This window comes from Carcharhinus amblyrhynchos, chromosome 1, assembly GCF_965287045.1.
Source record: "Carcharhinus amblyrhynchos chromosome 1, sCarAmb.v2.hapA, whole genome shotgun sequence".
Taxonomy (NCBI): Eukaryota; Metazoa; Chordata; class Chondrichthyes; order Carcharhiniformes; family Carcharhinidae; genus Carcharhinus; species Carcharhinus amblyrhynchos.
The window spans coordinates 85,448,031-85,464,770 of record NC_137324.1 but is presented as its reverse complement, the minus strand read 5'-3'; the positions used below and the strand labels follow the sequence as shown (position 1 = coordinate 85,464,770).

The window sequence follows — 16,740 nt, the reverse complement described above, 5'->3', positions numbered from 1 at the left end:
AGTGCAAAAGAAAAGGCTGAAGCAGTCACAACGATCTTCAGCCATAAGTGCCAACTCGATGATCCACCTTGATCTCTTCCAGAGATCTGTAGCATCACAGATGCCAGTCTTCAGCCAATTTGATCACCTTCCCGTCATAAGGTTATAATTGAGGATGTCTGCTGATGATTGTACAATTAAAAATAATTCATGGATTGTGGGCATCACTGCCATTTATTGCCCACCCCTCGAGGTGGTGGAGGCAAGCTGACTTCTTGAATTGCTGTTGTTCTCATTGAGCAACATTTGTGACTCCTCAAGTATTTTAGAAGTCCATATCCATTTGCAGCAAGACTTGGATAACATTTAAGCTTGGGCTGACAAGTGGCAAGAAACATTCACGCCACACAACTGCCAGATGATAACCATCTCCAACAAGAGAGAATCTATCACCCCTTGACTTTCAATGGCATTACCTTGCTGAATTCCCCACTATCAACATTCTGGGACTTACCACTGACCAGAAATTGAATGGACTAACCATATAAATACCGTGGCTACAAACAATAAAGTCAGAGGCTATGAATTCAGTGGTGACTCACCGAAGCCCGTCCACCATCTACTAGGCATAAGTCAGGAGTCTGATGGAATATTCTCCACTTGCTTGGATGAGTGCAGCTTCAACAACACTGAAGAAACTTGACATCATCCAGGACAAAGAAGCCCACTTGAATGGCACATGATACACCATCTTAAACACTCACTCCCTCTACCAACAATGCACAGTGGCAGCAGTGTGTATAATATACAAGGTGCATAGCAGCAACTCATCAGGTTCCTTCAACAGCACGTTCTAATTCATAGCCCTTTACGCCTGACAATAAGGGCAATTTAGCATAGCCAATCAATGTAACCTGCACATTTTTGGACTTTAATGGTGAGATTTGTACTCCTGCTTTACCACTCAAACCTCATTGGCCTGAAGCAATGAGGTCTCATTTCTGCAGATAGGATACATTAAGAGATTTTTGAAAATTATTTTCTTACTTTTTTTCCCTCTATCTTAATCCAATCTGTCATTCTCACTCCCTGGCCTATGGTGGTGGGGGGAACACATAAGAAGGTAGACGGCTGGTAAAATGTCAGGGAGCCAATTTGGAAATGTTCCCTGATACATACTTGCAGCTAAGCCACCTTACCGGCAGTGGAAAGGTACTGACCGGAGGTAAGCTATTGTAAGGGTTCAATTGACAGCCATCTCCTCAGGCTGCTGGCATCACCATGTGAGGACGCTGTTTTCCAGGGAAACCATTGCATTTAGAGACTCTATGGCCAAAGTATGAGCACCCCCCCAACCCCCATTATTCACAAATGCTGGTCCTACAATAGTTTCCCTCCTGATCACTGGGGCTTTCCTGCCTGGCCCTGGCACAGGAACAAATTTTTAACCTTCTCTGCCGGTGCACCTTTTCTTTCTACTTGCAGTCTCAGCAGTGATAACCTCCCTTGGCAGTGCTGCCCAAGACTGCAGAGTTGCTGACCATAAGATTATGCTGGTGGTTGGAGAACCTGCCCATCATCCTTAACTGAATGATGGGCTCTCCCTGCAACCTCTGAGTTGGGTGCTGTATTCCCACTGTCTGCCCATGTGGTCTGGAGGAATATTTGGTCCAATGTTTGGGCTTATCCTGTGTTGGGAAAATTCCAGTTGTTTTTTCTGAATCTACCTTGGTCAATTCAACCAACATATTCTCTCTGTCATTCCTCTGTTACTTTTCACATCCTTAAATTTGATTGGTCAGGAATAAGCTCTTGGTCCAGTCATTTATCAAGGTCCAAGATGCTCTTGTGACCTTGAACTTTTAGCAATGTGCTGCAAAATATGTCGAACTAAAGGGCGAGGGAAAAGTCTAACAGATATCACCACGAAATGCCACACAGTAGCAAATTCTAGATATTTGTTTGGGTAGTCGCACATTTCTAGCAAATGGTCAGTTTTAAAGCTAATCTTCATTTTTCCAATTTCCATTATACCACCTGCATGATCACCTTAACGTTATAAAATAAGCTCCCCAATAACAATATCTATTTATAATGCTTTTAATGTAATGAAACTTCCCAAGGCAATTCACAGCAGCTTTATAAAGCTAATTATGACACTGACCCATATTATAGAGATATTTTCAGATGACCAAAAATTTGGTCAAAGGGTTTGGTGTTAAGATGCATCTTAAAGCGAGGTAGAGAAGTGTGGCAAGAGAATTCCAGAGCCTTGGGGTCTAGGCAACTGAAGGCATTGCCACCAATGGTGGAGCATTACAATAAGAAATGCACAAGAGGCCACAATCAGATAATTCACAAGGGTTATGGGGCAAGAGGAAATCACAGAGACAAGGGGAGGCAAGCTAAGGAGGTATTTGAAAATAAGGATGAGAGTTTTAACATTAAGATGTTGCTTGACCGGGAGCCAACGTTGGTCAATGAGCACAGACGTGATAAAGAACAAGATTTGCTGCAAGTTAAGACAAGGGCAGCAGAATTTTCGATGACCAAATCCATCCATTTGTCCAGTCTTTTGCAGTATGCAAATTGGAAAGGCTGATTCTTTTGACCTGCTCATATTTGCTGAGATAGACTCAACAGTAATGGGTGCAGCTGACCCCTCGGTTATCAACATTTTCTGATGACTTGTGCATCTTTTTTGATTTTGAGAAGTTCGGCGGAGATTATAATCAGTTTCAATATATTCTCTGAACATCAGATTTCGTAGTGAGAATAACTGGTCAACTGCTTTGTTAACCTTTTGTGCAACAGGACACCTGCTACCATAATAGCGAATAGTGTGATATAAATTCTGTTCAGATATCAGTGATGGATGAAAACGTTGTTATACCAGGTGGCACAGTGTCTCGACTACCACATTGAGCAGCATTGAAGTAACTGATATAAAACTGAAAGCAGAATAAAAACCCACCAACTACCAATGGGAATGTAGCAATAAACTAATACTTTTGTGTTACGTGATAACTTCTGCATCAATACTCAGCTCACAACAGCCACAAGCAACATTGCAAGATAATGACTACAGGCCTAAGACCGTCATTTCTTTTGACCGGAATGGCAAAGACTGTCAGACATAATCAGCCCAAACTGACTAGAAAAGTACAAGACTCTATAGTGATGTTAAATCATGATGTCAGTCAGATTTGAGGGGGCCTCTGGACTTTTGAATTGGTTGAATAGTCAGCAAATTGATATGAATTGCAAATTACTGGCTGTCTGGATTACTGAAACCTTATTCTGTGATGAGTCTTCAACAAATAAATGATTAATTCTAGTCAGATGAAATCTATTTATTGGATCAGATAAAGTACAAGGTAGTAATATAAAAGTATGAAAACCAAGTTTAAGCACGCACATCTGGATAAATCAAATATATACCAATTCCTTTGAACGTTAAGTATTTTTTTCAATGTCAGCCTGTGGGGGAGTATTGAATGTTTGTAATTGCACAAATTACAGGATCACATGTTCAGGCAATCTCAGAAAAAAACAGAAAAGACATTTTTAGTTGTATTGATACTTTAAAAATATTGCAACTAGTATTTTCTTTTACAATTAGAAGTCTGAAATGAACTGCGAAATATTGTGCTAAAAAGTATTTGTCAGGAATGCAAAAAACATCAAAAATTGTGCAGCAATTTGTTCACAGGGACACTACTCTTTGGTACTTCCAGAAGTCAAGACATCAGCAAACCAATATTTTCTATTTTATTAATGTTGAAGACAGAGGAGGCATTGGGTGGCATGGTAGCACAGTGATTAGCACTGCTGCTTCACAGCCCCAGGGACCTGGGTTCGATTCCCAGCTTGGGTCACTGTCTGTATGGAGTCCGCACATTTTCCCCATGTCTGCGTGGGTTTCCTCTGGGTGCTTCTGTTTCCACACTCCAAAGATGTGCAGGTTGGGTTGATTGGCCATGCTAAATTGCCCCTTAGTGTCCAGGGATGTGTAGATTAGAGGCATTGGCGGGTAAAATGTACAGGGATATGGGGGTAGAGCCTGGGTGGGATTGTGGTCGGTGCAGACTCGATGGGCCAAATGGCCTCTTTCTGCACTGTACGGATTCTATTATCCCTATGACATTGAATTAAAAAATGGTCAACAACATAAAATTAAGTATGAAACACTTGACAGTGCTGTAAGAAATTGAAGGTGAGTGGCGAGGTGGCAAGGGTGAAGGAGTCATTTTAGTCAATTTTGATTTATTAAATACAATCTGGATCATTTAATTTATCATGTTCCAGTCGTACCATATGTACTTAGAAAAATAGTACTGTAATATTCTCTGTGCCTGCGTGAGTTTCCTCCACATACCCTGGTTTCCTCCCACATTCTGAATGATGTGCCGATTAGATGCATTGGCCATGCTAAATTCTTCCTCCATGTACCCAAACAGGTGCCGGAGTGTGGCAGCTAGAGGACTTTTACAGTAACTTCATTGCAGTGTTAACGTGAGCCTACTTGTGATACTAATAAATAAACTTCAAACTTTAAAAGGTTGAGTCATTTAAAACAGAGGCGTAGAAGTTTCTTCCCACAGAGTGTGGTGAATCTGCAGGCTGGATCATTAGAAGTATTTAAAGTGGAGGTGGGTAAATAATTGATATTAAAGAAATAGAGGGCTATGGGGAAATGGCACAAAAAAGGAGTTGAGGCAGTCATACATCAGCCAAGGTTGTACTGAATGGCAGGGAAGGACTGAAAGGTCTGGTGGCCTACACCTGCTTCTACTTCTTCTGTTCTTTTAAATTACACACATGCAGTTGAATCAGATTCTCACTGGTGTCTTGTAGTTCAGAATCTGACCATGGAGGTGACTGACTATATTTTCACAACATTCCTGCACAGTTTACGGTGGGGGCAGGAATGGAGGCAAGTTTAATTTGACGTTTCCTTGTGATGCACGTTAAAGTTTGTAAAAATGTTCATAATCACTTCAATATTTTCCATGCAAGTAGGAAGGAATTTGTCAGAAGTTATTTGATTACCTTTGTGATGAAGGGGAAATACATCTCAATAGTAGTTTTTTGATGATGTTCCTGTGAAGTGCCATGGCATGTTTTTCTACATTAAAGATGCAACATGAATGCAAGTTGTTGCTTGTAGTGAGTCCAACTTTAACCACAGTTTCTACTTTATGAATAAGGATTTTTAAGGGTGGGAAAGGAAAAGTGAGTTGCCAAACAACCATTAAATGCATTCTGTATATATGTCAGACTTGATGTTAGAACTCGCTACCATCATGATGTTAGATGGCAAAAGCAGTGATGAATGCCGAACAGCTGTTAAGTCTCCTACTGCCCTCTAGAAAGTACCAATGGCTTCGGATGGATGAGCATCTTGTCAATGTCATCAGAAGGCACAATATGATGGTCTTGCAAACATTGCAAGTTTAATTATACAACAAAATAAAGTTTGTGCAGTAATCATTTTGCTGTCTCCATAACTTATGTTGGCCTAGTATCTAAACACACTGAATTTTACTAAAATTAAAATCTATGAGTACATTTTTGAGCACTGTATTCTGTAATTATAGAAGAAAAACATTAAAGTCCAATTCTATTTGCCACACCACCTTTTTTTTGGAGAAGGTGGAGTTTCTACATACTGAAACAAAGACAATTAAGAAAACATATCAATATTAAGAAATGACAAAACATTTGATTGTCGAAATATGTTGAAACAAAAGTGCAACCTTCGAAGGATTTAAAGTTACTTCACAAAAGAAGTAATATTTTCTTGTGAAAACAAAAACATTTTTCACAATTCTACATTAATCAATGATGGTGTAAGTTCCCTCCTCCTTACAAATTTAATGGCAGTTCATATTGTCGTCTCCTGACCTCTCCACAGGGGTCAGTAATCCTTTTCCACACAACATTACAAATACACAAGGCCTGTAGACATCTCAACCAGAAGGACTAATCACTCCTGCTTGTAGGAGACAGCTTTATTAACAGCAAACAAAAGCAACAGCTTTTCTTCATCCCATCAGGGGAAAAAAAAGGATCAGTTTTTTTCTTATAGAACAGGAAAGTAAAAATTTGACATTATTTCTCAGCAACTACTTTCAGAGTGAACAAGTTTAAAAGTAATCAAGGAATTCACGCCTTTTTTAAAGGTTAGATTAAAATTTTCTGCTAACGTTTCTTTGCATAACCAGATCTTGTACAATCCGGTTCAACTCAATTGATTGCTGGAAGTGTCTCAGGAGATAGCTGAAAAACATTAGAAAAATTAACAATTCTGGATAGTCAGAAGAATCTGGAGTGGTCTTCCTAGCTCCATGTCAATGCTGCAGCCTGCTGCTGGCCAAGGCTCAGAACTTCTCTCACAGATTGCCTTCTCTCCCGGGACCTGTGCCTCAGGTTGGCTAGCTGGATTTCAACAAGTCTTGACAGGCAATCCGTACTGCCCAAGCAGGGTAAGCAAGTCTCTGTCTTAATTCAAAATGAGACCTGATGCTGAATTCTATTTGGGTTTCAAGATCACGAGTGCATGCTCGTACCACCCTGGTAATTTTGTATCAGAAACTAACCTAGGTTGAATTTCCCAGTCACATTCCTTTAAGACTGAATTTTGGACTTATCTAACCACTGTTTCTTGGTATTTCATGCCTTTTATCCTATCCTGTCTTTTTCCCAATGCTTTTCAACTTTGATGTCTTTTCTTTCCATCTCAACTCTAACACATGGAAGTCAACTTGTCAAAGATTTTTTCATCAAGTTAGTACCCCTTTAAGAAGAATGGAAGAGGTGACTGCAATATTTTGTAAAAAAGATTATGTAGATAGTATTAAAAATAATAGAACATAGAATATTAGAGTAACAATAAATTAGTTACCTTTGTGTTGAAGTTCAGCGCATTCTGTGATGTCTTGTAGAGTTCTGGATATTTCAACATGTTTTCCTTCCGACACGATCTCTCAAATATTCCCAAAGTGAGGGGAGGCAAAGCTGTGAAAATCTGACACACAAGCAAATAAGCTGCATTTCTTCCTTTCCAACAGCAGCATTAAAATGGTGCCGCAAAATATCAATATTGATAGGATAACAATTGCTGAACATCACACCCTAACTGTGCGCCATTTTTGCAGGAGATAGCCATCCATTTATATGGAAATGTTGGTTCTATTCTCTCTCCACAGATGCTGTCAGACCTTCTGAGACAGCCACCCATGTTATGTATGTCTTATGCATTATAATCAGTACATATTCTAACAGTAACTTAACAGGTCTGAAGTACTTGAGATTTACTAACCATGTCAACTTGAAATGTTCTTTGCAATTAACATAAATAAATATACAGTGTGACCTTTTCTGATTCAGCTGTGTGAATACTGATTAGAGCTGTTCATCAGAGGTGCCCTATTTTGCAACCCTGTAAATCCCTGTGCCAGTAAGGTACACCTAACTGCACATGGAAATGTTTTTAAATTGCACGTTTGGAAATGATCAAAGTAAACTTCAGAACATGTGATTTTAGTTGATCTTTAATGGAAACTCAAAAACAACATAGATTTGCGTCATGGAATCTGAAGCTATGTACTGCATTACAGTCCTTATTACAGTCCTCAACACTTTGGGGGCTATTCTATTTCTGCTTTGAGTGGATTGTATGGGCACTTCATCTTAACTGTGTTTGTGATGGGCATAGATCGAAATACTTTATTTTATGAATATATTCTACCACAAACATTAACGGTGAATACTAGATCAGAAAGGCACCAATTTGACAGCAAAGTTGTGAAACTCATCAATAGGTTTGAAAACCCTGCTCCGTTTAGATTGGATACCCTGCCAGGGATGTTTTGAATCCTTAATCTGATCTGCCCATGTGAAGCTCTCTCTGGCAAACCCTAGGTATATTTAACAGTTACACTGACTCCCCTCTACTGACCAGCTGGCATATTGCCTTCAGCATTAGCAGCAGCCAGTCCTTACAAGTAATTGAGTTTCCACAGCAATTCTTCATGGCTATGAGTTCCAAAACTAACCTAGTAGTGGGCACCAACCAGGGCACTATCTATTACTGAATCAAGGTCTTCCAGTTAAACAACGTGAGCAAAATTTACAGATATGGAGACTTTGGCATTCAGCAGCAACAGAGAATACTCATCGATGTAAGCAGTAAGTGACATGAACCCTTAATATGATTAGGGAATTAAAGATGTTAAAGGTGACTGAAACAGGTGAAAGCTTATATCAAGGAACATAACTATGAAGTTATTGTTGGATGGTGATGGGACTGGGACCGTACTCTTCTGCCATCATAAGCAGCATGTTGACATAAGCAAGCTTGGGGTCTGTAGACAGTAACCACATATTAACAACTTGAACTGAATACCCAAATAATATATACACTTACCACGTTATAGAGGCCAATGCACCACCGTTCAAAGAGAATTTGCCCCGAGAAACCATTCACAAAAGCAAACCAGATCTGCAGGTGAAATAAAATCATGTCAGCAATGAGTTCTCTATTCTAAACTAAACAAGTACCTTTTACGAAAATGCTAACATTTAAAAATGCCCTTTCAGTACTTTGTTTCTAATCATAAAGATTTTACAGAACTAAACCAAGTGAGCAGATCTGTGTTAACATTTTGCCAGAGCAATCCAAATCAAACCCTACTTCCTTGCCATCTTGCCTTGTCTTTTCATTGCTGTCTGGACTTCTTTAAAATTTTATTTATTAGTGTCACATATAGGCTTAGATTAAGAAAGCAATGAAGTTACTGTGAAAATCCCCTAGTCACCACACTCCAGCGCCCATTCGGGTACACTGAGGGAGAAATTAGCGTGGCCAGTGCACTTTACCAGCACGTCTTTCAGACTGTGGGAGAAAACCTGAGAACTCAGAGGAAACCCATGCAAACACAGGGAGAACATGCAGAATCCACACAGAGTCCCAAGCCGGAAATCAAACCTGGGTCCCTGGCACTGAGAGGCAGTAGTGCTAATCACTGTGCCGTCATGCCAGGCTTGAATCCACCCCAGACACTGGACAAAATCTGACCAAAAAATGGTAAAGTGTTGGTTCCAGCAACACGAGCAAAGCCCGACTGCACTGAGATTGAGATGCCATGTTTAAAGGGGCACCCCGATCAGATCAAAAAGTAGCCCCCACCCCCACCATGGTGGTCATAGTTTAGCAGGAAAGGGAGAAGTTCCACCAGCAGTGTCTTCATAATAGCCTTGAAATTTGGTGGGAAGAAAGATGAGGCAACAGCAACATTCTCTCCCAAGTCAACTTGCCAGCACTGAAGCACTAATCACTCAGACCCCACTCGAATGGTCTGGTCATGTCATGTCATTTGTATGCCTGACACAAGACTCATGAAGCAATTGCTTTGCTCAGAAGTGGTTGCGGCAGATGTAACTCAGGAGATATTGGAAAGGCTTTCAGGGTGTCCCCAAAGCATTCCTGAAGAGGTCAAGATCCCTTTGACTCATGGGAGTCCTGAGTTGTGACTGACTAAAATGCAGAAGATCATTCAAAAGGCACCAAACACATTTTTCAAGAACATGCAAGTGCAAAGTTGAGGCACAGGAGAGAGTTCACAAGCCTCCAGAAACCCACATGTCTGACTCTTAAAGCACCAACTGCCCTGAATGTGACAGTATGCAGATCACAAATTGAACTGATCAGCCATCTCAGAACCCATCGAACCAGTGCGGAAGCAAGTCACCCTTGATCTCCAGCAATTCCCTTCAGAAATTAGTTTCAATTCTCAATCCAGAATTCCAGTACACAAATACAGTCAATATTGTCAGAGGCATTGCCTTTAGATTTAATATTAATCTTTCTGATGTGAAGGAGGGGCAGTGTATTCTCCCAGAATCTTGGTCTTCTGCAACTAATTGAAAACACCGATTACAATTTAGATTAATCTCATTGATTCTTTAAAGATCTTGCAGTGCTCAAATGGATGCTGTATTTGCCCACACGCAAGAATCCAAGAACATAAGAAATAGGAGAGCATATGGGTCACACAGCCCTTTGAGCCTGCCATGCCATTCAATAAGATGATGGTTAATCTTTGACTTCAACTCAACTTTCCCACAGGTCTTCAATTTCTATCAATCTCAATTTTGAGTGTACACAATGATTGAGAATCCACAGCTTTTTGGGACAGAGAATTCCAAAGATTCACAACCCTCTTCATCGCATTCCTAAAGGGCTGACCCTTATCGTAATTGATGCCCCTTAGTTCTGGGCTCTTCAAACTGGGGAAACAGCCTCAGCATCTAGTAATTGGCTGAAATTCTGAAAATAAAGGATACTTGCAAGACTGATGTTGGGAGCTACCTTATAATAATGAATTTGATGCTGCTATATTATTTACCAATTTTATGAAATTTGTACTTCTTTCAAAGTAACATAAGTACTCTAACTGAATATGAAGTCATGTTATTCTACCGAAGTATCATGTATTATTTAGTGTGCTTATTTATTGCTCTCTGTAATTTTGTTATTAAAAGCCTGCAAGGAATACAACATATGCTTTGACCTTTAGCATTTCATACAGAATTGCTGACAAAAATGAAACATCAGCAATACAATCAAATGAAATTCCATCCTAGGTGACTCCCACAGCACATCATTAGTTCACACTGTCAGACAAGTTATTTGTATGCTTTTGTTTTACAGAGGTCACAAAGAATTAATGTTTTGCCAGTAGCTGCAATGAGGTATTACTTTAAGTATCTGGTTGGTGGGGATAGTGAAAAGTAAAAATGACAAGCTATTAAAAACAGATTTCATATTTGCTGAGACTGAATAAACAGTAAGTCACAAAACTCTAGTTTCAATAACTGGTCTACTGCAAATGGGTGGCTGATAAATGACTAATTCTCTATAGGTTAAGCACCACATGAGAAGGCACATGGCCATTACCTAACTCAAAGCTGTCTCAACATGGCCAACAGATATGAAAGTCTAGCAACTTAATCTCAGCACCAAGAACAATATTGATTAGTAATCAGAGTTCAAATTCTACCATTGCAGTTTGACAATTTGAATTTCATTTAAAAATAATCAGAAAACAAAAAAAAACTAGCATCAATAAATCTGATCATGAAATTGCCAGTTTGCTGTGAAACTGGTTCACAATATCCCTGGAGGAAAGGAAACTTGTCATCCTTATCAGATCTGGCTTATTTGTGACTCCAGTGTCACATTAATTTGGCTGACTCTTAAATACCTGCTGAAAGGGCTGAACAAATCATTCACTACACCACACCATCACCCAGTGGTTTAAGAAGGCAACCCATGGCATTTTGGTTAAGATCAAGCCCAAGATGGGGTGCAATGCATTATCTTGTCGGCTTGGATTTTGTTTTTCCTCTCTTGTGGGGGTGTTGACTTGGATTCAGTTGGATTTTGAACTTGGTCCTTGGAATAAGCGAAGAATGGATTTGGGTCTGCCTGGTCCATTGCCTTTGAAACTTTAAAGATGGAGTAAAATCCTTAAAAAAGCCTACCATCTGTTTTGCATGGCATAAGGATGGGAAATAAGTGCCATCCTTGTCAACAACACCCACATCCCGAGAATGAATTAATTAAATGCAGCCCAATCAAAATAACAATACCATTCATCAGTCTCATGAACTAATAAACCAGGCAAACACCACAGCCCAGATTTTGAGGTCAGATGCAAAGCAAGGGCATTTGCTGCTGACCTTGAAGAAAACTGCCCACAATGATTTAGCAATCTATGTGGTGGGATTTCCTTTTTTAAAACAGCAGTTTAAATCTGCTGCCAAGTCAAGGGAATTTCTTGGCATAATTGCAGTGTCTGCAGCAGGCAGGTAAGCTTCAAATAAAAATATTCACACTGCATATCAGAAACTGGAAAGCAATTAAAAATCCTTCACTTTTAATTTAAATTTCCAGATAGCAACGTAAATATGACTGAATTAAGATTAAGCTTAAGAAAAATTTAAAGAAAAAATGCTCCTTAAAGAATATGGAAATATTATCAATGTGGAAAAATTTGACACTCTACAAATAGAAAATTAGCTTTTCAGGACGACGATATTTAGCAGTATTTATATAGTTCCTACAGCATTGGGGAAACTAGGTGTAAACATTTTGACAGATCACAGCATGAAAATGGAAGTTCTTGCCAATTCATATATTCAAGGGACATAGGAATCTGTGGGAAACACCACAGAGCAGCATGTACTCACTGACAGCAACATTTGGATTTCCATGTTATTCTGCACATGGCAGAACTCCGTGTCAATTTCACAGAGCAATGACAGCAAAGGCTGAAAGCTCCACTGTCAGTAACAGAAAAATCCAGGTGTGTGACTTTCTACACAGAATGGAAAATAGAGATGATAATTCGGGCAGCACAGTGGCTCAGTGGTTAGCACTGCTACCTCACAGCACCAAGGACCTGGGTTCAATTCCAGCCTCAGGTCACTGACTGTGTGGAGTTTACACGTTCTCCCCGTGTCTGTGTGAGCTTCCTCCGGGCGGTTTGGTTTCCTCCAACAGTGTCATGGGGACTAGAAGGGTAAATGCATGGGGTTACATAGATTGGCCCATGTGGGATTGTTGTCAGTGCAGGCTCAACGGGCCAAATGGCCTCCTTCTGCACTGTAGGGATTCTATGATCCTATGAACTAGGAAACCATTATAATTAAAAACTTTAAGCAAACATATTCTGGTAAAAAATTAAAATCAGAATTATACATGGTACTAATAAATTGACATCTGACCACCTTTATAGGTGAAAACTCACTTAAATATTGCAAGATTCAGGAAGTCCTTCAAAAATCTAGTCATATTATCCACCCTTTCTGCAAGGCTTTTCTCTAGCACAGAAATTGGACTGTTCATTTTGATTCCAAACTACAGCAATTGCTGGAAAGTATTTCAATTAATATATTTATACAATAGTTCCACACATGTAGCAAGCTTTTCTTTAGCAAGTATCACATTGACAAATTAGATGTATGCTAGATGATTCCCCCTCCCTCCAACACAGCAGTTGAGAGTAAAGAACTACTGCGCAGCCAGACCAATACTGAGGTATATTTAATGGGTATATGTCATATGTCACATCAAAAATATTTTAAGCTGAAGTTCTGATGTAAATATTAAAAAATTAACAGTTGTTACAGTAGTCAAATGCAAAATTACATCAATTCATTCAGCCCAAGAAAAAGATTTTCAGTGAACGTTAGCATACTTTGTCTAAATACTGGACGGTGGTAGAAAGATTCTTCACAACGGTCAATTGTTACATCTGAATAGGAATAGGAACAGACCAATCAGTTCCTTGAGCTGGTTCCATATACAATTAAATCATGACTGATCTGTACCTCAGTTCCATCCCCCATTTCTCTCCATATTGCTTAGGACTATTACTGAACAAGAATTGATCAATCCCTGTCTTGAAATGTTCCCAGCATCCCCCTTTTGGGGAGAGTTTCAGATTTCCTTTTTTTGTGTGGAAAAAGCTCTTTCTGTACTCACTCTTGAAATGACCTTGCTCTAATTTTATGTCACCTTGTTCTGAATTTCCCTCTATCAGTAAAATTGTATCTTTGTATCTACCATATCAAATGTCTTCCACCAATTTTAAACACCTGTAACCTTCTAAACATAGAGGAATACAAACCAGGTTTAGACAGCCTTTATATTTTCATAATGCAATCCTTTGAGAGCTTGTATCAACCTGGTAATTCTGTGTTATACCCTTTCCGAGGGCTACCTATCCTACCTGAAACTTGGCTTAAAAACACTTCAGATGGGACCTGACCAAAGTCGGTCAAACTGAACTATCATTTCCTCACTTTAGAATTTCAATTCTTTTGAGTTAAAGGTCAACATTCTACTAGCCTTTTTGATTGGTGTTGTTCCTGGCTTTGAGTGACTGTGTATATGGATAGTATTTTATTCCTCCACAGGTCCTAGACTCTTCCCATTAAGAAAACATTCCAGTTTGTCTTTCTCAGATCTGAACTGAATGACCTCACACTTCCCCACATTGAACTCCATCTGCCATACATTTGCTCACTCACTCGGTCTATTTATGCCCTTTTGTAACTTCCTCCACTCATCTGCATGACTAATGGTGCATCTTAAACTTGGATATACAGTTTTAAACTTGGATATACAGTTTTCTACTCTTTCACCCAACTGTTTAATATATTTTATGAAAAGTTGAGGTCCCAGCTCCAATCCCTGAGATTAAAGAAAAAAAATTAACAACCTCTTGCACTGAAGCAAATGCCTTCTAGAAGTCCACGTAAACAATATCCATAGCCACTCCCCTAACTCCCATGTTAATGACTGCTTTCAAAAAATTGATTAGTCACACATCACCCATTCTTCAGATATCTGTGTTAATCTCTGATCAGTTCATACAGTTCATAGTGTTCAGTCAGTCCTGTCTCCAATGATAGATTTCATTAGTTTTTGTATAATTCTTAAGGGACAGCTCTTTATTCATTTCCTTTTAACCCAGTCTTGTCCCTGTATGTGCATGGAACAGTTCTTTGAGATTAGATCGACTATTTGTGTAAAATTTTTGAGAGTTAGTGCTTCATATTATTTACTAAGTGATATGGAGTTGACTATTTTATGGTTGTTATTTTAACAGTGATTAGCTGGTACAGGGCACAATATAATATAAATCTCAATACAATGCACAGCTGCAGTATGACCTTGCATCATGCTTAGCAATGAGAACAAACCAAGTGCAACACAGCAAATCAAGTCTACCATAGGCAGAGCTTCTGCTTACCAAAAACATTCTCAGCAGCTGAACTCCTCACCTATTACTAATTCTCAGGAGTCTGGCATACATCTTAGGGGGCCAATTTAGTTCTAACTGGTCAACATGTCATTTTGATTTCACTGCACAAGGATTCCCCATGCAGTTTTTGCCTTTTACTTCAGTTTCATTACTTTTGAAGTACAGTCACAACTGTCGAGGGGATAAATGTGTAGCTTTGTCCCCAGATGGCAAATAAGATGAATGGCAAGTTGATAGGCTGCTTTTCACAAAATAACAAATAGCAATTTCTAAGTAACTTTGCATACAAGTACAAAATGTAGCACTGGTAGGAAAATAACTATTTCACTCATTGTAAAGCTCTCTTATAATCTAGGGTAACAGTGGACTAATTAGCAGACCAAGCCTCTCAACATGTTGTTGATTTGCTGAAAAATACTTGTAAGAATAAGATGAAATATGATTTTTATATCATACTTCAGCCCATGTGGAGTCCACAAATTCTAGGAATGTTTGACATCTTGTACACATTAGACACACATCTCATCCAAAGACAACACATCTGACATTATCGTACTCACTAAAGTGTCAGCTTAGATTATTTTACTATTAAAAAACCTTGTAATGCAAGGGTGTACATTTTAAGTTTGAAGCAGATTTTGAAGACACCACAGAACATCTTATCTCTCTTTACTTGCAGAAGTTAAAAGTTAATGGCAAATTCCCGAACATTAAAATTGAAGACACCCTTGGAGCTTCACCCACTCTGCCACTGTAACCTCCGTTTGCTAAAGTAATTTCTATACCAAACAGATAAAAATGTACTTGAAGATTATTTCTCTAACAATCAAATTTCAATGTTTATATGAAAATTAAATGGAAAGTGGAAGTCCTGATTATGCATTATGGCACTGGGGAAATTCATCAAGTAAAACTACATAGCATAAAATGTTCCTACACTTACAAATTTGATTCATTATTGTCACATGTATTAGCAGATGTGAAAAAATATTGTTTCTTGCGCGCTATACAGACAAAGCATACTGTTCATAGAGAAGGAAATGAGTGTGCTAATGTAGTGTTACAGTCATAGCTAGGCTGTAGGAAAAGATCAACTTAATGCAAGGTAAATCCATTCAAAAGTCTGCCTGCAGCAGGGAAAAACTGTTTTCGAGTCAGTTTGTACGTGAACTCAGACTTCTGAATCTTTTTCCTGAAAGAAGGAGGTGGAAGGGAGAATGTCTGGGATGTGCAAGGTCCTTAATTATGCTGACTGCTTTGCCGAGGCAGTGGGAAGTGTAGACAGAGTCAATGGATGGGGGGCTGGTTTGCGTGATGCATTAGGTTACATTCACAACCTTTTGTAGTTCCTTGTGGTCTTGGGCAGAGCAGGTGCCATATCAAGCTGAGATACAACCAAAAAGAATGCTTTCTATGGTGCATCTGTAAACGTTGGTGAGAGTTGCAACTGACATGCCAAATTTCCTTAGTCTTCTGAGAAAGTAGAGGCATTGGTGGGCTTTCTTAACTATAATGTTGGTATGGTGGTACGAGGACAGTTTGGTGGTGACCTGGACACCTAAAAACTTGAAGGTCAACTCTTTCTACTTCGTCCCCATTGATTTAGACAGGAGCATGATCTCCTTTATGCTTCCTGAAGTCAATAACAATCTCTTTCGTTAATGGCAAAAGAGCCCCTGTGACATAATGTAGGAGAATCACTAGGAGGTTATTTTTAGAATGTATATTATGGAAACAAGAATGTGTGTAACATATATTAAATATATAATATATTATGTGCACACATACAAATTTACATGTACAGACATATACTGGAAGATTGGTCTACATGATGTTTGCATCATCATTCTCTCTCCAGCTGAAACATAATAACTAAATAAAAGTTGAAAAAAAGCCAGAAAAAGAATCGATAAGGACAGAA

At 39.1% G+C, this 16,740-nt stretch overlaps 1 protein-coding gene across 3 annotated transcripts in view; it reads right to left on the bottom strand.

The window, feature by feature from the left end:
• The window catches only part of atp8a1 (ATPase phospholipid transporting 8A1), a 362,709-nt gene that overhangs the window by 73,575 nt on the left and 272,394 nt on the right, over nucleotides 1-16,740 (bottom strand). For all 3 annotated transcript variants that reach the window (XM_080188142.1, XM_080188135.1, XM_080188148.1), the window contains exons 27-28: nucleotides 8,411-8,485; nucleotides 6,887-7,009 (exon numbers count right to left, since the gene is read on the bottom strand). In XM_080188142.1, the coding sequence (XP_080044268.1) occupies nucleotides 6,887-7,009; nucleotides 8,411-8,485 (198 nt within the window). The remainder of the gene's footprint in view (nucleotides 1-6,886; nucleotides 7,010-8,410; nucleotides 8,486-16,740) is intronic.